General features: G+C 65.2%; 1 protein-coding gene across 1 annotated transcript in view; it reads left to right on the top strand.

The window, feature by feature from the left end:
* The first annotated feature begins 1,247 nt into the window (after positions 1 to 1,247).
* The window catches only part of SSPOP (SCO-spondin), a 35,038-nt gene continuing 16,249 nt past the window's right edge, over positions 1,248 to 20,036 (top strand). The window contains exons 1-47 of the mRNA XM_054171168.1: positions 1,248 to 1,327; positions 1,408 to 1,608; positions 1,704 to 1,786; positions 1,897 to 2,067; positions 2,152 to 2,363; positions 2,588 to 2,690; positions 2,796 to 2,954; positions 3,064 to 3,149; positions 3,283 to 3,405; positions 3,497 to 3,659; positions 4,167 to 4,407; positions 4,714 to 4,852; positions 4,984 to 5,110; positions 5,241 to 5,413; positions 5,820 to 6,041; positions 6,136 to 6,301; positions 6,770 to 7,025; positions 7,730 to 7,910; positions 8,295 to 8,389; positions 8,502 to 8,758; positions 8,850 to 8,984; positions 9,324 to 9,526; positions 9,612 to 9,739; positions 9,836 to 9,945; positions 10,232 to 10,381; positions 11,163 to 11,256; positions 11,351 to 11,751; positions 12,154 to 12,384; positions 12,485 to 12,658; positions 12,960 to 13,196; positions 13,303 to 13,425; positions 13,714 to 13,805; positions 13,901 to 14,117; positions 14,671 to 14,825; positions 15,240 to 15,378; positions 15,474 to 15,668; positions 15,768 to 15,918; positions 15,996 to 16,155; positions 16,253 to 16,307; positions 16,433 to 16,552; positions 16,643 to 16,879; positions 16,995 to 17,088; positions 17,189 to 17,334; positions 17,425 to 17,616; positions 17,951 to 18,097; positions 18,900 to 19,046; positions 19,639 to 19,803. Coding sequence (XP_054027143.1) covers positions 1,248 to 1,327; positions 1,408 to 1,608; positions 1,704 to 1,786; positions 1,897 to 2,067; positions 2,152 to 2,363; positions 2,588 to 2,690; positions 2,796 to 2,954; positions 3,064 to 3,149; positions 3,283 to 3,405; positions 3,497 to 3,659; positions 4,167 to 4,407; positions 4,714 to 4,852; positions 4,984 to 5,110; positions 5,241 to 5,413; positions 5,820 to 6,041; positions 6,136 to 6,301; positions 6,770 to 7,025; positions 7,730 to 7,910; positions 8,295 to 8,389; positions 8,502 to 8,758; positions 8,850 to 8,984; positions 9,324 to 9,526; positions 9,612 to 9,739; positions 9,836 to 9,945; positions 10,232 to 10,381; positions 11,163 to 11,256; positions 11,351 to 11,751; positions 12,154 to 12,384; positions 12,485 to 12,658; positions 12,960 to 13,196; positions 13,303 to 13,425; positions 13,714 to 13,805; positions 13,901 to 14,117; positions 14,671 to 14,825; positions 15,240 to 15,378; positions 15,474 to 15,668; positions 15,768 to 15,918; positions 15,996 to 16,155; positions 16,253 to 16,307; positions 16,433 to 16,552; positions 16,643 to 16,879; positions 16,995 to 17,088; positions 17,189 to 17,334; positions 17,425 to 17,616; positions 17,951 to 18,097; positions 18,900 to 19,046; positions 19,639 to 19,803 — 7,636 coding nt within the window. The remainder of the gene's footprint in view (positions 1,328 to 1,407; positions 1,609 to 1,703; positions 1,787 to 1,896; positions 2,068 to 2,151; positions 2,364 to 2,587; positions 2,691 to 2,795; positions 2,955 to 3,063; positions 3,150 to 3,282; positions 3,406 to 3,496; positions 3,660 to 4,166; positions 4,408 to 4,713; positions 4,853 to 4,983; positions 5,111 to 5,240; positions 5,414 to 5,819; positions 6,042 to 6,135; positions 6,302 to 6,769; positions 7,026 to 7,729; positions 7,911 to 8,294; positions 8,390 to 8,501; positions 8,759 to 8,849; positions 8,985 to 9,323; positions 9,527 to 9,611; positions 9,740 to 9,835; positions 9,946 to 10,231; positions 10,382 to 11,162; positions 11,257 to 11,350; positions 11,752 to 12,153; positions 12,385 to 12,484; positions 12,659 to 12,959; positions 13,197 to 13,302; positions 13,426 to 13,713; positions 13,806 to 13,900; positions 14,118 to 14,670; positions 14,826 to 15,239; positions 15,379 to 15,473; positions 15,669 to 15,767; positions 15,919 to 15,995; positions 16,156 to 16,252; positions 16,308 to 16,432; positions 16,553 to 16,642; positions 16,880 to 16,994; positions 17,089 to 17,188; positions 17,335 to 17,424; positions 17,617 to 17,950; positions 18,098 to 18,899; positions 19,047 to 19,638; positions 19,804 to 20,036) is intronic.

Below are 20,036 nucleotides of genomic sequence, written 5' to 3' on the forward strand. Positions count from 1 at the left end.
TGCCGGGATACTCGGACAAACCGGGATAAACAGGGACAAACCGGGATAAACTGGGACAAACCGGGATAAACCAGGACTACATCTCCCGGCAGCCCTCCCCGCCGCACCGCCGCCCACAGGCTGTACCGCGCTGTACCGAGCCAGACTGAGCTGTTCCGAGCCGTACCGGGACGTACCGCGCTGTACCGAGTTGTACCGGGCCGTAGCGAGCCATATTGGTCTGCACCGAGCTGTACTGGGCTGTACCGAACCATAGTGGGTCATATTGGGTTGTACGGAGCCGCCGCTCCCCCGGCGAACCGGGTTCTGCATCCCCGGTCCCTCCCTGTCCCCGACTGCGGAGGGGGCTCGGGGAGACGGGGGCAGGAACGGAGGGACATGGGGGAACAGGGACGTGGGGACAGAGGGGACACGACCGTGGGATGGAGGCAGCAGGGGCCACAGGGACAGATGGGGCAGGATCTCAGGCTGGGACACAGGACAAGGACGTAGGGACAGAGTGGCACAGGGGAGACACAGCTGTGGGGATGGAAGGGACATGGGGAGACACAGGACAGGGACGTGGCAGAACACAGCCATTGGGATGGTGTCAGGCAGAGGGACACGGGGGAATGTAGGACAAGGACATGAGGGGATACAGCCATGGGGATGGAGAGTGGGGGACACATACATGGGGAGGACACAGGACAGAGAGATGGTGATGTGGGGGATATATAGGACAGAATGTGGGGTCCCTTCCTTGTGAGATTTTTGTCCCAGGGCCGACCCCAGCTGGGAGCAACCGTGACCGGAACACTGTGGGAGGGGGAGTCCTAAATGGGCCATATCCGGGACTGGCAGTGCCGAGGGGAGTCCCTAATCCCCTCTCTCACTAGGATTTGCCGGATTCGGGATCCGGCTTACCCCTCCCTGCCACAATCCCGAGGGATTTTCCCTGGAGACGGTGCCCCCATTCGTGTGTTGTGTTCCCCCCCCCAAAAGCAGCAGCTGTGCCCAATTGCCAGCCCCACAGCTGCCTCTCACCCCATAAAACCTGGCAGCGTGGCAGCGCTGCAGCCAAGCTGGGACTGAGTGCGGTAAGAGGGACTGCAGGGGGGATGACTCCCATCGTGGGGAGCTTTGGGGTGTCCCCATGTCCCCATCCAGGCACCTTGGCACATGCCGGCTGTCCCCATGTCCGGGGACACCCATGGAATGTGGCTGTGCCAGTAGCACCAGTTTTCCTCTGCCAAGGTGCCAGTGGTGGCATGGCCACGGTACTGTGGTTGCCCAATTTGCTCCTGGCCTCCCTCCTGCTCTGTGTGGCTGTGGTGGAAGCAGCAACTGGGTGAGTACTTTGTGCCAGGCTGTGACACGACCCTGTGTGCCAGTCTCGGTACCTTGGGGTGACAGTGGTGCCATGGCCAGGCGATGGTGCGAGGAGACAGTGGAAGTGACAGCGGAGGAGGAGGTGACACCACGGCTGGAGGACGCGGTGCCCTGTGCCAGCCTCTACCACTACAGCCTGTCTGGGTGGCGGATTGACCGTGAACGCATGCGCCAAGCCTATGGTGGGGACCGTGGTGAGCCCCAGCCTGGCTCTGGCAAACCCCTCTGCTACATCTACCGGTGAGTGACACCGGGACAAGGGGTGCTGGAGAGGACGCCCATCCTGCTGCTAACACCTCCATGGTGGCACTGGGGCTCCCCTTGTATCCCACCAGACCCCCAGAGATGCGGCCGGTGGTGTGGAACCGGACGGTGCTGGCCTGCTGCCGTGGCTGGAGCGGGCCGCACTGCACCGAAGGTAGGGATAGGAGGGTCACAAAGGCGTGGTGGCACCACCATGCCATGCCTGGCATCCATCAGCATGTCTGGTGCTGGCCAGTGAGGCCAAGGTGCATCCCTGTGCTGTAGGTGAAGGCTTGCTGGGGCAATGCTATGGCACGTGGCAGTGCCAGGAAGACGCCAGCAGCCACAACCTCAGTGCCATGAGCCTGGCCGAGTGCTGCCGGCACCCCTGGGGCCACAGCTGGCGCAATGGCTCCACTGCACCCTGCCTGGCCTGCACCCGCCTGCCCCTCACCGGTGGGTCCGAGGGTCCTGGACGGTGTCCCGGTGGGTTCCAAGAGGTTCTAGCAGGGGGTTGCTAAATGGTGTCACCTCCCCAAGGCGATGCATCACCAAGGCTGTCACCTGCCGTGTCCCTGCGGGGAGCAGTCACCCAGCATCGTGGCACCGGGGCTGAGTGCCTGGCCTGGGCTGGGTCTCGCTACCGCACCTTCGACCGGCGCCACTTCCACTTCTCTGGCCACTGCCTCTACACCCTGGCTACTGCCACTGATGGCACCTGGGCCGTCACCATCGCTGCTGGCGAGCACCGGGTACCACCACGGTGGGATGGGTTGGTGGGGTACAAGAAGCCCTTGAGGTCTCTGCTCCTACTGTGGATGGTGGCTCTGGGGGGTATCACTTCATTCCCTGGCACGGCATGGCCCCGTGGTGTGGCCATGGCAACCCTGGGCATCCCTGGCTGCCAGCAGCTAGAGGGATCCCGGTGGCTTTGCCACATGCTGCGCCCAGCCCAGGTGATGCCGTGGTGCTGCAGGTGCTGCACATGACCTTTGGCACGGACACGGTGTCGTTGCGGGGCCGGAACGTCTCGGTGAACGGCGCGGTGGTGCCTGAGGGGCAGCCGTACCTGCGCAGCGGTGAGTGCGGCACGGGCTCCGTGCTGCCACCCGCCCCGGGCCCCTGTGTCCCTAGCCCCGTCCCCATCCCGGTGCCGTGCTGAGCCTCCACTGCGGTACCGGCAGGGATCACTGTCACCTGGCTGGGTGACTGGGTGGCTGTCGCCAGCGGGCTGGGCGTGAAGGTGGCATCGGACGGGCACCAGGCGGTGACAGTGATGGTGGACGCCGAGCTGCGGGGCAGCACGAGGGGGCTCTGCGGCACCTACAACGATGACCCTGACGGTAAGCAGTACCACGTCGGTGATGCCACCGCTCTCCCTGGGCTTGACGTGGTGCAGCGGTGGCTGTGCCAGGGCCGCGTGTCACATCCAGCCCCCCCTGTACTCCCCAGATGACTTCCAGCGGCCGCGGGGGGACGTGGCTGCCTTTGCCTCCAGTTTTGGCAACTCCTGGAAGGTGCCGGCTGCCGCCACGGAGGTACTGGAGCAGAGCCGGGGACTGGGGACGGGGCTGCTGAATCCCGCGGCTTGGTGGGGGTCACCTCAGCTCTGGGGGGTCCCTGGAGGGGGGGGTCATCCCAGCTCTGAGGGTGCCCCTTCCCCAGGTTCAGCCTAACTGCAGGGATGCGGTGGAGCCTGGCCCCGGTTGTGCCAAGGGCACCGTGGTGCAGCGGGCAGCCGAGGCCAGCTGTGGCAAGCTGCTGGCTGAACCCTTCCGCCAGTGCCATGATGAGGTGTGTGGGTGCCTGGGGGTGCTGGGGTTACCAGCCAGGCAGTGTCAGGGGGTGCTGGTCTCACCACGCTCATGTGCCAATCCTGTGCCAGGTCGACCCTGGTGGGTTTTATGCAGCATGCCTGGAATTGTGGTGCCAGGAGGGTGACGCCAGCACCTTGCCACCACCGACTGTCTGTGACACCTTTGCTGCCTATGCCCGGAGCTGTGCTCACCACCAGACCCACCTGGACTGGCGCCAGCCTGGCTTCTGTGGTATGGCCCCAGAGGGCTCCAGCACAGCCCCCACCATGACTGCTGCTGCTCCTCTGGCCTCACTGAGCACCCCTAAGGCTCCTGTGGGCACCCCTTGGGCCCAAGCACCCCAAGGTCTTGAGCTTGCACCCATAAATTGCATGCTCCCCAAGTCCTCATGCCTGCCCTCTATCAGTTGGGTGCCCCCCCAAAGTTTCTACCTGCACCCCTCAGTCTCTTGCCAGCCAAAGGCTTCTGTGGGCACCCCTCAGTTGGGTGCACCACTCAGCTGCAGGCACCTCAATTTCTTGCACCAGCCCCCCTCACAACTGGGGGCACCCCAAAAGCTTCTACTTGCACCCCCTCATCCTGGGCACCCCAAAAGCTTGCAGTGTCCCCTGACTGGGTGCCCCTCTCAGTTCCATGCACACCAATTTCTTCTGTGTGCCCCCAATTTCTTGTGTGCTCCACAAAAGCTGCTGGTGCGCCATCGAGTGTGGGCACTGATGGTGGTGCCTGTGCCGGCAGAGCGCAGCTGTGCCACAGGGCAGCGTTTCTCTGATTGCATCTCCTCGTGCCCCCCGAGCTGTGCCAGTGTGGGCAGTGCCGAGGCAGGGCCGTGCCACCACGACTGTGCCGGTGGCTGCGAGTGCATGCCGGGGCTCTACTGGGATGGGAGCCTCTGTGTGCCCCCCACTGCCTGCCCCTGCCACCACCGGCGCCAGCGCTATGCCCCTGGGCAGAGCATCCGCCAGCGCTGCAACCTCTGGTGAGTGGTGCTGGGGGCACAGCTGGCACCCACTGGTGAATACCCACAACTGGGCACAACAACAGTGTTTGGGGAGCAAGTGGTGTCACGGTGTCTTACCCCAGTATCCCCTCCTTGGTGACCCCAGTGTCCCTGCTCCTTCTTGTCCCCTCCTTGGTGACCTCCTGTCCTCTCCTTGGTGACCCTAATGTCCTCCCCTAGGTGATCCCAGTGTTCCCCCTCCTTGCTGACTCTGGTGTTTCCCTTTCTTGGTGGATCTCTGTGTCCCCTCCCTGGTGACCCCAGTGTGCCCTTCTGTGCCTGCAGCACGTGCCAGGGTGGGCGCTGGCTCTGCGGGCAGGAGCGGTGCCCAGGGGAATGTGCAGTGCTGGGAGGCCACCACTACATCACCTTTGACCGCCGGCGCTTCTCCTTCCTGGGCACCTGTGCCCACATCCTGGTGCAGGTGAGGGTGTAGCCACAATGGTGGTGGCTGCAGTCATGACTACAGTGGTGGCTGCAGTGATGGTAGTTGTGGTGGTGGCCATGGTGTTAGGGACCTGCACTGGGGGTCTCAGTAGGGTCTGTGCTCTCCAGGACTTTGTGGAGGGGCAGCTGCTGATCACAGCTGAGCATGGGGCTTGTGCTGACCAACAGACCCCCGTCTGCCACCGTGCCCTCTCCATCAGTGCCCGACGGACCTCTGCCCGCCTCCGTGGCACAGGTGACATGGGAGGACCATCACTGTGCCCCATTGGGGTGCTGGGTTCTGTCTGGAGGGATCTAATGTCCTCATGGTGATGGGTACTGGTCTGGTGGACATGCCCTGATGTCCCCATGCTCTCCTGGCACAGGCGAGGTGATGGTGGACGGGCAGGAGGTGTCGTTGCCCTTCTCTGGTGCTGAGCTGAGCATCCGCCGCGTGTCCTCCTCCTTCGTGCTGCTCCAGACCTTTGGGGCCCATGTGCTGTGGGGGCTGGAGACCCCCAACATCTACATCACCCTGCAGCCAACCTTCGCCGGCAAGGTGTGGCCTGCACCTGGCATGGGGATGCGGTGTTGGAGCTGGGCTGGGATCCAGTGCTGGAGCTAGGCTGGGATCCAGCCATGGAGCTGGGCTGGGATCCAGTGCTGGAGCTAGGCTGGGATCCAGCCATGGAGCTGGGCTGGGATCCAGTGCTGGAGCTAGGCTGGGATCCAGCCATGGAGCTAGGCTGGGATCCAGTGCTGGAGCTAGGCTGGGATCCAGCCATGGAGCTGGGCTGGGATCCAGTGTTGGAGCTAGGCTGGGATCCAGCCACGGAGCTGGGCTGGGATCCAGTGCTGGAGCTAGGCTGGGATCCAGCCATGGAGCTGGGCTGGGATCTGGTGCTGCAGCTGGTCTGAGACCTGATGGTCCAGATCCTGATGGATCCTACTGCTGGACCCTGCAGGTGCGGGGCCTCTGTGGCACCTACAACTGGCACCAGCAGGATGAGTTCACCACACCGGCAGGGGACGTGGAGCTCGGTGTCGTTGCTTTCGCCAACAAGTTCTGGGTGCCTGGCACTTGCCCAGCTCCTGGCCCTGTGCCCCTTGACTCCTGCGATGCCTTCGCCGGGCACAGGGAGTTGGTTGAAGCTGCCTGTGCCATCCTGCTTGGTGCTGCGTTCCAGGTGCCAGTGGCTCTGTCCTAGTTAGGTAGCAGCATTGCTGGTGCTGTGGGATGATGTCTGTGACATGTCCATGATGTGACCATCCTGTCCCCAGCCCTGTCACCAGCTGGTGGATCCAGAGCCATTCCTGGAGCTGTGCCAGGCTGAGGCCTGCACCTGCCAGGATTTGCCGCGGTGCCTGTGCCCAGTGCTGGCTGCATATGGCAGGGAGTGTGCCAGGGATGGGGTTGAGCTCTCCTGGAGGAACCAGAGTTTCTGCCGTGAGATGTGGGATGGGATGGATGGAGTGAGATAGGAGGAGATTGGATGGGATTGGGCAGGATGGATGGGATGGGAAAGAATGGAGTGGAGCAGGTTAGGATGAGACAGAAGAGATGGGATCAGTAGGATGGATTGGGATGGGGATGGATGTCATGGGATGGATGAGAGAGGACAGGACAGATGGATGGAGTAGGATGAGACAGGATGTGTGGAAGAGGATGGCTGACTTGGGCTGGATGGGATGGGATGGGAGAGCAAGGCATGGGCCAGAGCACATGGGCCGGGATGGGATGGGATGGGATGGGATGGGATGGGATGGGATGGGATGGAACAGGGCGGTCAGGGTGGGGTGGGCTGAGGGTGGGGACACTGCCACCAAACACCAGGAGACAGCAGGGAGGTGCTGAGGGCACAGGCCATGGGGTGTGCCTGGCATAGCAGTGCCATCCTGGTGCCCATGCCTGCAGCTGTACCATGTGCTGGGGGCCAGCTGTACCAGGACTGCGGCCGGGTCTGTGGCCGGAGCTGCGCTGAGCTGCGGTTGGATGGGTCCAGGGGCTCCTGCCTGGAGCTGCCTGGGCTCTGCGTGCCCGGCTGCCAGTGCCCTGCCGGGCTGCTGCTGGCACAGGAAGGACAATGTGTGCCCCCGTCTGCCTGCCCCTGCCGCCGTGGCACACAGCTCCATCCACCTGGCACTCACCTCCGGCAGGGCTGCAGTGACTGGTGCGTGTCTGGGGGTGGCAGGGGATGGGTGGGGAAATGGAGGTGGCTGGGGTTGGGGGGTGACAGGGACAGCTGGGGAATGTGGAGGCAGCAGGGCAATGCCAAGGCAGTGCCACAGGGTATGGTGACGGTGAGATCTGATGAAAGCCCCCTACGGCCCGTCCTGGCTGGCACCGCGGGATAGGTGGCTTTCATCAGACATCCCGGGCACAGGGCAGCGGTGGCACTGACAGAAGGTCTCTGAGCACATGGCCAGAGTTGGGGTCATCCATATCCAGGGCCTGGGGGAGACTGGGGAAGCATAGGGAATCTGCTGGGCAGGGGCTTTGTGTGGGGTGGGTGTGGGAACAGGGTGGGCACGGATGGGCATGGGATAGGAATTGGGATGAGTAGAATGGGAAAGGATGGGATGGGGATTGGGATGGGGATTGGGATGAGGGTGGAGATTAGTATTGGGATGGGGAAGAAGGTGAAGATGAGGATGGGAATAAGGATGGGATGGGATGAGGATGAAGATGAGGATAAGGATGGGATGGAGACAAAAGTGGGATGAAGAAGGGGATGAGAATGAGGATGGGGATAAGATGTCAATGAAGATGGGGATGGAATGGGGCGGGAGTGAGTCAGGATGGGGATGAGGATTGGAGGTTCCCAGTGTGGGGCCGGGGGCTGCCATGGCTCTGCCCTCACCACGACCCCCGCAGCGTCTGCACCGGCGGCTCCTGGCGCTGTGCCGAAGGGCCCTGCCCCATGGCTGCCCTCTGCCCAGGAGGGCTGCTCCCTGCCCCTGGCTCCTGCCTGCGCCGCTGCGACAGCACTGAGCCCAACGGCACCTGTGCCGGCATTGCCGACGGCTGCGTCTGCCCCCCCGGCACCGTCTACCTGGTGGGGGTCTTCCAGATTTGGGGAGGGGGGCTGCAGGGCTGGGCAGGGTGGGGCTGCAGGAATAGGATAGAGTGTTGGATAGAGGGGTCTGGGGGAGTTGAAGGCCAGGGGTCTGGACATGTGGGGCTGGACGTGGAGTTTGGAGGGAGCGGGAGGTCAGGGGGGCTGGATGTGGGGATCTGGGGATCTGAGGAATTGGGATATCAGAGTGGGGGTTCAGGTGATGTGGGGCATGGGGGGATGTGGTGTGTGAGGCGCTGGTGAGGGGCACTGAGGGTCCCATCCCCTCTTCTGGAGGGTCCCAGTGTCCCCCACTGGGGGATCTCCAGCATCCCCTGCTGCCCCTCCCCAAGCCCAGTTCACCTAGGGGTCTCCTGCTGGCAGGATGGCAGCTGCGTGGCACCGGATGAGTGTCCCTGTGCCCACGGCGGGCAGCTCTACTGGCCCAATGCCACCATTGTCCAGGACTGCAACACCTGGTGAGACCCCTAGGGACCCCAGACCCCCTTGGGGACCCTCTCAGACTCCTCCAGATCCCCTCAGACCCTCCCCATGGTGGCCATGCCAGTACTCAGCTCTATGCCCCGGCAGCGTGTGCCAGCGGCAGCAGTGGCACTGTGGGCAGGAGGCATGTGCAGGGACCTGCGTGGCAACAGGGGACCCTCACTACATCACCTTCGACGGCAGAGCCTTCACCTTCCCGGGGGACTGCGAGTACCTGCTGGCACGGGAGGCCACTGGGCTCTTCACCATCACTGCTGAGAACGTGCCCTGTGGCACTGCCGGCGTCACCTGCACCAAGTCGGTGGTGGTGGTGATGGGCAACACCGTGGTGCACATGCTGCGAGGTGAAGAGCACTCCTGGGGGCACCCCCTGGGAATGGGGACGTGCCAGGGTGGGGTTGGTACTGGTGCTGACAGCCTGGTTGGTGCCTGCAGGGAGGGATGTGACGGTGAACGGGGTCTCAGTGCGACCCCCCAAAGTCTATGGTGGCAGCGGGCTGGCGCTGGAGCGTGCTGGGCTCTTTGTCCTGCTCCTGTCCCGCCTGGGGCTGGCTGTGCTCTGGGATGGAGGTGAGAGCTGGGGAGCACCAGGGTGGGCACTGCCATGGGGGGCTGCTGGTGCTGAGCGTCGTGCCGTGTGGGGCCACCAGTGCCAAGCACTGTGCTAAGCTGGGTCACCAGTGCCGTGCCAGCCATGCTGTGGTGGACTGCTGGTGCCAAGCACCATCATGTGGTGATTGTGCCACAATAGGATGCCAGTGCCGAGGACCACGCCATACTTGGCTGTGCCACGGTGGGCTGCGGGTGCCGTGCTCTGTGTCACAGTAGGATGCTGGATCTGAGCATTGTGCCGCGTTGGCTGTGCCCTGATGGGTTTCTGGTGCCAAGCCCTGTGCCGTGCCGCCCCAGGTACGAGGGTTTATGTCCGGCTGGAGCCGCAGCACCGGGGCCGTGTGGCTGGGCTCTGTGGGGACTTCGACGGCGATGCCGAGAACGATTTCCGCAGCCGCCAAGGGGTCCTGGAGCCCAGTGCCCACCTCTTTGCCAACTCCTGGCGCCTCAGCCTGCTCTGCCCAGAGGTCGATGGCACCGATGCCCGGCACCCCTGCACTGTACGCACCGGGATGGGGAACCAGGGCATCTGAGAGGGTTGGGGGACACTGAGGCTGGCATCTGATGGTGCCACCGGTCCCCCAGGAGAACCCCCACAGGGCACCATGGGCTCGCCGGCGCTGTGCCATCCTTCACCAGCAACTTTTTGCGCCATGCCACGAGGCCATCCCATGCCAACGCTTCTATGACTGGTGCCTCTTTGATGCCTGCGGGTGAGTGCAGGTGCTGGTGGCTGCACCAGAGATCCCAGAGCCCGGGGTAGGGGGTCCTGTGACCCCCAACCCATCAAACCTGGCCCCCACTGGCAGCTGTGACTCTGGAGGGGACTGTGAGTGCCTGTGTACAGCCATCGCCACCTATGCCCAGGAGTGTGCCCGGCGTGGCATCCACGTCCCATGGCGCAGCCAGGACCTGTGTCGTGAGTCACTGGCACCAGGGGAAGCCAGGGGTGAAGTTCTGAGTGGGGTCTGGGCTGAGAGTCAGATTGTGACCCCCATGAGCTGGCCTGGGGTTGGGTTTGGTGGGGATATGGCATCTGGTTGGGGACCAGGACCCCTGCCATGGGCTGTGAGGATGATGTGGGACTGGGTGGCTGTGGGGCAAGAGCGGATCTGGGATTTTATTTGGGGGTCAGGCCCCTCCCCAATGGGGATGATGGGGGGGGGAGGGGGCTGTGGGGTCTAACCCCCTCCCCCCATCTGCAGCCCTGCAGTGCAATGGGGGTCAGGAGTACAGCCCTTGTGCCCCCCCCTGCCCCCCAACCTGCCGTGGCCTTGGCCGGGAGCCCCCCGAACACTGCCGCGACCTGCCCTGCCTGGAGGGCTGCTTCTGCCCCACAGGAACCGTGCTGCATGGTGAGGAGGGGAATGGAGCTGATGTGGGGCTGGCATGGGGCTAGCATGAGGCTGGAGGGGGGCTGATGTGAGGCTGAGATAGGGATAACATGGGGCAGGTGCAGGGCTGAGATGGGGCTGGTGTGGGGCTGGCACAGAGCTGGTGTGGGGCTGATGTGGGACTGATAGGGAACCAGTGTGGGGCTGGAATGGGGCTGGCAAGCAGGTCATTGCAGAAATGGTGTGGGGCTGGCATGGAGCTGCTGTGGGGCTGGCAAGGAGGTCATTGCAGAAATGGTGTGGGGCTGGCATGGAGCTGCTGTGGGGCTGGCAAGGAGGTCATTGCAGAAATGGTGTGGGGCTGGCATGGAGTTGGTGTGGGGCTGGCAAGGAGGTCATTGCAGAAATGGTGTGGGGCTGGCATGGAGTTGCTGTGGGGCTGGCAAGGAGGTCATTGCAGAAATGGTGTGGGGCTGGCATGGAGTTGCTGTGGGGCTGGCAAGGAGGTCATTGCAGAAATGGTGTGGGGCTGGCATGGAGTTGGTGTGGGGCTGGCAAGGAGGTCATTGCAGAAATGGTGTGGGGCTGGCATGGAGTTGGTGTGGGGCTGGCAAGCAGGTCATTGCAGAAATGGTGTGGGGCTGGCATGGAGTTGGTGTGGGGCTGGCAAGGAGGTCATTGCAGAAATGGTGTGGGGCTGGCACAGAGCTGCTGTGGGGCTGGCAAGGAGGTCATTGCAGAAATGGTGTGGGGCTGGCATGGAGCTGCTGTGGGGCTGATCCCCTCTCCTGCCCCACGGCAGATGGCCGCTGCCTGCACCCCACTGAGTGCCCCTGCTTCTGGGATGGCTTTGCCTTCCCAGCTGGTGCTGCAGTGCAGCAGGGCTGCAAGAACTGGTGAGTGCCCCCTGGCACCAGGACCCACTGGCACCCACCAACACCCAGAAGCCAGAACGGTGTCATCGGGGCTGAACCACCCCTGTCGTGGCAGCACGTGCGCAGCAGGACGCTGGCAGTGCCCATCCTCACCGGATCCGTGCCCGCTGGCACCGCGCTGTGCCCCCTGGGAGTTCTCATGCCACGCGGACGGGCGCTGCGTGCCGGGCACCTGGCTGTGTGACGATGAGGACGACTGCGGTGATGGCTCGGACGAGGCCTGTGCCCCACGCTGCGCCCCACACCAGCACCGCTGCGCCGACGGGCACTGCCTGGCATGGGCTGGGCGCTGCGATGGCACCGCTGACTGTGCTGACGGCTCAGATGAGGCCGGCTGCCCCCCGACCTCCTGCCTGCCCCCCAGCTTCAGCTGTGCCAGCGGCCGCTGCGTGTCCCCAGCGCAGGTCTGTGACGGGCACCTGGACTGTGGTGATGGGGATGGCTCGGACGAGGCGGGTGAGTGCCCCACGGCTGCCCCACGGTCGTCTCTTGGTTGCCCCGCATCTGCCCCTTGGTTGCCCCATGGCACTGTCTGGGGGCAGAGGGGGTAGGTTGTGGGAGTGCTGGAGCAGTGGGGTGCTGGGAGGCTGTGCCATGCAGCAGGGGGCTCTGTGCCCCATGGAGGAGATGGCTGAGCACCCCCCTTCATGGTGCTCTGTGCCCCACAGTGAGGGTCCCTGAGCCCCCCATCCCTGGGACTCTGTGCCTGTTATGTCAGGTCCCTGAGTGCCATAACCCTAGAGATTTTTGTCCTGCTGTGGGGGTCCCTGAGAGGGGCCTGTGCCCCACAGGGGGCTCTGTGCCCCCCATTCCAGGGCTCAGTGCCCCACCGTGGGGTCCCTGACGCGGCCCCCGCAGGCTGCAGCCCGCGGTGCGCGGAGGGCGAGTTCCGGTGCGCCGTGGGGCGCTGCGTGCCCTACCCCCAGCGCTGCGACGGCCGCGACCACTGCGGCGACTTCAGCGACGAGCGCGGCTGCGGCTGCCCCCCCGGGCACCTCCAGTGCCCCGATGGGCGTTGCCAGCCTCCCGCCGCCGTCTGCGACGGGCACCGCGACTGCGCTGATGGCACCGACGAAGCCTTCTGCCCCGGTGAGACACTGCTGCACCAAGCCCTCCACCGTGGCACTCCTTGGCTGCGCCGGTGCCATCCCATGGCACCATTTTGTGTCGTTCCCCCCTTTCACCCCAGAGCGGGCAACGTGCCCCCCTGGGCAGCTGCCCTGCCCCGATGGCTCCTGCATCGGCGAGGCCGCGGTGTGCGACGGTGCCAGCCACTGCCGTGACGGCTGGGACGAGAGTCCAGCAGGCTGCGCTGTGGCACTGCCCGCGGCTGTGCCCACCGTGCCCACCAACGCCTCAGCAGGTGAGGGGCTGCTGTGGAGCAGCTGCACCCCGCCCCAGACCCCCAGCACAGCCCCGGTACTGGCACCTGCTCACCATGGCCACCCCACCACAGGGACCTCACCAGGGAGGCACAGGGAGTGGATTCGGGGGTACTGGGAAGCACCAGGAGACACTGGGAGGGGGTCTGAGGGGCTGCTGGGAGGCACTGGGCAGGGGATGGACTGGGAGCCCTGGTGCTGGCACACTTTCTGCACCATGGTGGCACATGCTGGGTACAGGGGTACCATGGGACACCTCAACATGGTGCCTGCTGTGCCCAGAGCCAGCGTGCGGCCCCTACGCCTTCAGCTGCGGCAGCGGGCACTGTGTGCCACGGGGGTGGCTGTGCGATGGTGAGGCCGACTGCCAGGATGGCACTGATGAGCTGGGCTGTGCCAGCGACTGCCAGCCTGGCCACGTCCCCTGTGCCCACGGTGCCAGCTGTGTCCCCTATGGGCACCTCTGCGATGGCATTGCCCACTGCCGCGACCATTCCGATGAGAGCCACGACCGCTGTGGTGAGCCATGGCAGGGGCAGCTGGTGTCCCCTGTGGCACCGGTGCGGTGGGACACTCCTGGGGCCACCTGGTGTCCCCCTCCCGGGTGACACACATCCTGGCACAGGCTCCAGCGCTGTTCTGCCATGCCCGGGCCGCTTCTCCTGTGACGATGGCATTTGCCTCAACATCTCGAGGGTCTGTGATGGTGCCACCGACTGTCCCCATGGCGAGGACGAGCTGGCCTGTGGTGAGCAGCTCCCTGTGACAGGCATAGGCAGTGCCAGGGGGGTCATGGTTGAGGGTGATGATGCTGCCACAGCTACCTCATCACAGCCACCTCACCATGGCCACATCATAGCCACCCCATCATGGTCACCTCACCATGGCCACCCCATCACAGCCACTTCACCATGAGCACCCCACTGTGGTCACCTTGCCCTGGCCACTCCACCATGGTCACCTCTCCATGGTCACCCCATCATGGTCACCACTACCACAATCACCCCACCACCACCCCTCCGTGTCCCCATCACAGAGACCCATGTCCCCACCAGTGCCATCAACCAAACCAGGGGTCCCTGCACCGAATTCGCCTGTGGTGGGGGCGAGTGCGTCACCTTCCAGCAGGTACTGGGGGGACACGTGGGCTGGGTGCCCCTCACCCTCCTGCTGCCACCACGCTGTCCTCAGCTTAGTGCCACTGCGATGCCGCTGTGCCACAGGTGTGTGATGGTGTGTCAGACTGCAGTGCTGGGGGTGCTGATGAGAGGGGCTGCGGGGTGTGGGGACCCTGGGGACCTTGGGGTCCCTGCACCCACTCCTGCGGGCCCGGCCAGCAGCGCCGCAGCCGTGCCTGTCACCAGCACCGCGCTGGCATCCTGCACCGGTGCCAGGGCCAGGCCCAGCAGGAGCAGCAGTGCTTCAGCCTCGCCTGCCCCGGTCAGCGGCTTTGTGGGGCTCAGGGGGTGGGGGGTCTGCTTTGGGGGATTTTGGGGGTGATTGGGTAATCTGGAGGGTCCCAGAATTGAGGCTGCCTGGGGGCCTCGTGGAGTTCCCAGTCCCACCTCCACACCCCAGTACTCCCCTGGGCAGCCCAATACCCTCAGGGTACCCCAATAGCTCCTACAGCACCTCAATACCCCTCTACAGCACTGCAACATCCCCTGCCAGGACACCACTATGGCACATCAGTACCCTCACATAGCACCTCTATAGCCCCCCAATACCCCCTTCTAGGACCCAGTACCCCCATGAGGCAGCCCAGAGCTCCCCAATATCCCCCTCTAGCACCCCAATACCCACTTCTAGGACCCCACAGCACCTCAGTAGCCCCCCAGACCCTCACAAAGCTCTGCCCAAGGGGGTCCTATGGCCAGGCTGATTTGGGAGTTCCTGTGGCTGAGGCTGCCAGGGGGGAGTTGGGGGTGCTCAGAGTGGGTTTCCCGTGGCCAGAACAAGGGGTGCCCCCCACCTCACACCCCCTCACCAACAGTGGATGGGTCCTGGGAAGAATGGGGGCCCTGGTCCAGCTGCTCGGGGGGCTGCCAGGGGGTACGGCTGCGGCGGCGGCTCTGCCGGGACCCCCTCAACGGCGGCCGGGGCTGTGCAGAGCTGCCGGAGGGAGATCCTCAGAGCGTCCAGATGGGTGCGTGCTGGGGGTGACCGTGGTGGGGGGCTACACGCGTGGGAGTCTCCATAAGTGAGTGGTCCTGATGGGACGGGTGGGTGACCACCACAGGATGGGTGAGGGTGGGCTTCATGGGATGGGTAGGTCCCGGTAGTGCGCTCCCGGTGGGTGGTACCTCCAGGGTGGGTGGTACCTCCATGTTGGGTGGTAGCTCCAGCGTGGGTGGGCTCCAAGGGAGGAGTGGCTGCTGGTGGGGCAGGTGGGCTCTGGCTCCATGGGTTGGGTGTGTTTGGTGGGCTCCATGAGACAGGTGAATGCTGGTGGGTGGGTGGTCTCAGTGAGTGGGCATCGGTGGGTGTGTAGGTGGTTGCCCGTGGCTGGGTGCTCTCCACATCTGGGTGCTCTCTTCACGGCCTTTTCTCCCTGCCCCAGAGCCCTGTGCCCCCGGGGGCTGCCCCAACGCTTCCTCCTGCCCATGGGGGCTGCACCCACTCGCCTGTGCCCCGTGCCCTGCGTCCTGTGCCGACCTGGCTACGGGCACCGACTGCAGGCACCACCGGCCCTGCACTCCCGGTGAGGTGTTGGGGAACTCTGGGAGGTTGTGATGACGCCGCGGGACCCCCACCCTCTACCCACTGACCCACGCAGCTTCTTGCCCACCACGGCAGGGTGCTGGTGCGCAGCGGGGCTGGTGCTGGATGCGGGCGAGGCTGGCGCCGGGCGGTGCGTGCGGCCGCGGGACTGCTTGTGCCAGGCTGGAGGGTTGCGGTACCGCCCGGGGCAGCTGGTGAAGGTCAACTGCCAACTCTGCACCTGCCTGGAAGGGCAGCTGCGGCTGTGCCACCCCAACCCCGACTGCACCGGTGGGTCCTGGCACGCGGCGGTGGCACCACACTGGCAGTGATGATGATGGGACTCCCCAGCGTGGCTGAGCCGGTGCCCACCCCATCCTGTGCCCACAGTTCACTGCGGCTGGTCGGCGTGGTCGGCGTGGGGTGAGTGCCCCGGGCCCTGTGGCACCCAGAGCGTGCAGTGGTCCTTCCGCAGCCCCACCAACCCCAGCCGGCGTGGCGGCGGGCGGCAGTGCCGGGGCATCTACCGCAAGGCTCGCAGGTGGGCAGCTGGGTGGGCACTTGGGTGATGTGCGAGCGGCTGCCTGGGCGCTGCACCCATCTCCCGCTCTTCCACAGGTGCCAAACGGCTCCGTGCCGGCAGTGCCGGTACCAGGGCCAGTGGCACAGCCCAGGCGAGCGCTGGCGCAGGGAGCCGTGCCACGTCTGCCAGTGCCTGCCCAGCCTGGCTGTCCGCTGCTCACCATACTGCCCGCTCCGTGCCACCGGCTGCCCACAGGTGAGGGCTAGGGGGTCTGGGGAGGGCCAGCCGGACCCTCCCCAATGATGCTGGTGCCCTAGTGCCAGTGACTTTGGTGTCCGTGTCCCCCCTACAGGGCCAGGAACTGGTGGAGGGCCATGGGGATGCCTGCTGCTCCTGTGTGCCAGGGGGTGAGTGCGGGACCATGGTGGGGGAGTCCCATTCAGGGGGTCCCATTCAGGGGTCTCCCATGTGGGGGTCCCATCACTGCAGTGCCCCAGCATTCGTGGCACCATGGTGTCTGTCCCCACAGCAGGTGACAACGTGACAGCCATGCCCCCGATTCTGGCAACAGAGCCCCCTGCTCCTGCCACCACAGTGCCACCAGAGTCTGCTGGCACTCCCCTCCTAACCTTCCCATTGCCTCCCCTGGGTGGTAAGTGAAACCACCTGCCCACCGCAGGGGTGCTGGTGCCCAGGCTGGGGCTGTGTGCCCCTGACCCTGAGCCCCATTGTGCCCTGGCAGACCCCTGCTACCGCCCCTTGGGCATCGCCGCGCTGCCTGACAACAGCTTCAGTGCCTCCACGGCACAGGCTGGGAGCCCCCCCGAGGCTGCCCGGCTGCGCCAGGGCGATGATGGCAGTGATGGTGCCACTGGGATGGGGCTGCAGGGTTGGGCACCCCTGGATGAAGCCCACACGGCACTGCCCACCCCCACCCCGTTCCTGCAAGTGGACCTGCTGCAGCCCACCAACATCACTGGTGGGTGCCTGGCTGGGGGTGGTGGTGGCAGTGCCAACATGTGCCATGCTGCCGAGTTGTGCCAGGGCACCAATGTCCGCTATGGTGCCAAGCTGTGCCCGGTGTGTTGTGGCAGGGGTGGTGGTGCAGGGATCTGGCTCCTCCGATGCCTTCATCACTTCCTTCCTGCTGCACTTCAGCGACGATGGCAGCCGCTGGCACCGCTACCGACAGCTCACCGACGGCCACCAGCTCCGGGACAAGGTGGCAGTGGTGTAGGTGGGCACACAAGGAGGGACATCCCCGGGTACTCATCCTTCTTGTCTCCCCCCAGCTGTTCCCGGGGAGCTGGGCGTCGGGCACGCCGGCGGTGCGGCTGCTGGGCCGCATGGTGCAGGCACGGCACCTCCGCATCCTGCCCAGGGGCTTCCACCGCCACATCGCCCTGCGCCTTGAGCTGCTGGGCTGCCCACCAGGTACCAGCTGGGGGCTCAGAGGGCACTCCTACGGCACAAATGCCCACCCTCATGGCCCTTCTCCTGCCTACCTTGGCCCTCACCGTGCAGTGCCAGTGCCGACAGTGGCAGTGCCAGTGATGATGCCGGTGACGAGGACATCGCCAGCGATGCCAACACAGCGCCCATGCGGTGCCGGCGAGTTCCGCTGTGCCAACGGGGTGTGCATCCAGGGGGGGCCCCATGGTGCCATGTGTGATGGCATCAACGACTGTGGAGACCTCTCGGACGAGCTGCCCTGCGGTGAGTGTGCCAGGGGGAGTTTAGGCTGGCGGTGAGGAGAAAGTTCTTCCCTGAGAGAGTCGTTAGCCGTTGGGATCTGCTGCCCAGGGAGGTGGTGGAGTCACCGTCCCTGGGGGTGTTCAAGAGGGGATTGGAGCCATGGTTTGGTTGTCAGGAGGTGTTAGGTCTTAGGTAACAGGTTGAACTTGATGATCTCTGAGGTCTTCTCCAACCTGGGTGATTGATTCTGGGAGTCTGTGATTCCCTGAGTGTGGGGACGGGCCTGGCACCACCATGGAGTGCCTGGCACAGAGTGGTGCTGCCCTTGATGCCATTCACTGTCCACCCCATGCAGGCCTGGTGCCCCCAGGAACACCCTCTGCGATGCCCCAGCCGTGTCCCCCACCCCTCTTCACCTGCTCGGGCACCGGCAGCTGCCTCCTGGCACACCACAGGTGCGATGGCATTGCCGACTGCGCCGATGGCACCGATGAGGCTGATTGTGAGACCCCCCCCAGTGCCAGGTACTGGTGTGGGGAGGGGCTGGGTCCTGGGGGATCAGGGGGGGTCACACCTAACTGCCAGCATGACCTCTTCCAGCCCCAATGCCCTGACAGCTGCCAGTGTCATGGTGTCAAGTTCCCACCCACCATCGGTGCCCATGGGCACAGTGACCCCCAAAGTGCCAGGACCTCCTGGCCTGGAGGGCTCTGAAGCTAGCAGTGCACCCCCGACTGAGCTGCTAGGCCCTCCTGGCACCCCAACAACCCTCAGAGCTCTGCCAGTGGGCACTGACTACCCTGGGGGGATGCCTGCCACTGGAGCCCTCCCACCGTCCCTTTGGCAAACAGCACCGACAGGGGGCACGGAACTGACACCCCCAGGTGAGGGGGTGGAGGAGTGGGGGGAGGGTGGGCATGGATCCCCTGGGGGAGAAAGGGGATGTAGGGCTGGAGGTGCTGGGGGGTGGGCACTAGGGCGGTTTGGGTGCCATGGTGTCAGGATGACAGTGTTGGGCAGCTCTGGGGTGGGTACTGAGGTTTAGGGCCATGGGTGCTGGGGGGTCAGGATGGCATAGGCTGGGTGCCATGGGTTTGGGGGTGCTGTGGGTTTGGGGGTGCTGTGGGGAGGTGTCCATGGGTTTAGTGCTGCTGTGCCAGGGGGCACACATACGACGCTGTTGCCCTGTGACTTCCCTGCTGAGACCCTCTGTGGTAAGACCCCCCAAAAAATGTGGGAATCCCCCAAATGGGGGAACCCCCAGCCCCCCCGACCCCCTACCTGACTCTGCAGCCCCTCACCAGGCTCCACCAGCCCCCCTGTCGGGGTCGCCCCCTCCAGCTGCCCCCCCAAGCAGTTCGGCTGCGGCAGCGGGGGGGGCTGCGTGCCCCGCGGGAAGCGCTGCGACCTCCGCCCCGACTGCCCCGACGGCTCGGACGAGCGCGGCTGCGGTACGGACTAGGCACAGGGACTGACCAGCCCCAGGGACACCCCCCCCCAACGTGCGACCCTCCTTCCCTGGCACCTCCGCATCCAGGAGACACCTCGACCCCTGGGACCCCTCATCCCGAGATGCTGCCCCCCCGGCCCGGATCCTGGGGACTCCTCCAATCCCGGGACCCTCCATCCCTTACACCCCATCCAGGGTACACCCCCCCCCCCCCCCATTCCGAGACACCCACCCCCCGCCTCCCATGCAGGGGGGAGCCCCTATCCTGAAGACCACGCTCCCATCCGAAGTCCCCGCTCATTCTTGCCCACCCTGCCCTGGGGAACCGTCAGGACTTGGGAGCACTGGGGACGGGGAGCATCAGGAATGGGAGGGGGGACAGAGACCGTGGGGCACCGGGGATGTGGGCACTGGAATTGGGGGCGTCCAAAGTGGGGGGCTCCGGGAGTGGGCGGCCATTGGGGATAGGGGAACAGGGACTCGGGGGTGGGGGGCGGGACTGCTGGGGTTGAGTCTAGGGGTCATCAATGCTGGGGAAGTGTCCCAGGTACCCCGGGGCGTGTGGTGCCCCTGACCCCAACTCCCCCCCTCAGTCGACTGTGTCCTGTCGCCCTGGGGGGAGTGGGGGCCCTGCAGCCGCTCCTGCGGGCTGGGGGTGACCCTGCGGCTGCGGGTGGAGCTGCGGGGAGCCCTGCCCGGGGGGGACTGCGACCGCCCCCGCATCGACACCCGGCCCTGCTTCGAGAGAGCCTGCCCAGGTACCCGCGCCCGGAACGGGACCCCTGCTGGGACACCCCCCGCGCCGTGAGCTGGGACCCCTATCCGGGCTGGAGCCGCTCCTCTAGAAGCTCCTTCATGGGGGACCCTCCCGACATGCGCTAAGACCCCCCAAGACAATCCCCCCCGCCATGAGCTGGGACTGCTCCGAGGCCCCCTCAGGAGCCACGACCCACTCCCCCAATATCTGAGACCCTCATCTCGGGCCGAGACC

Source organism: Dryobates pubescens, chromosome 21, assembly GCF_014839835.1.
Source record: "Dryobates pubescens isolate bDryPub1 chromosome 21, bDryPub1.pri, whole genome shotgun sequence".
NCBI lineage: Eukaryota > Metazoa > Chordata > Aves > Piciformes > Picidae > Dryobates > Dryobates pubescens.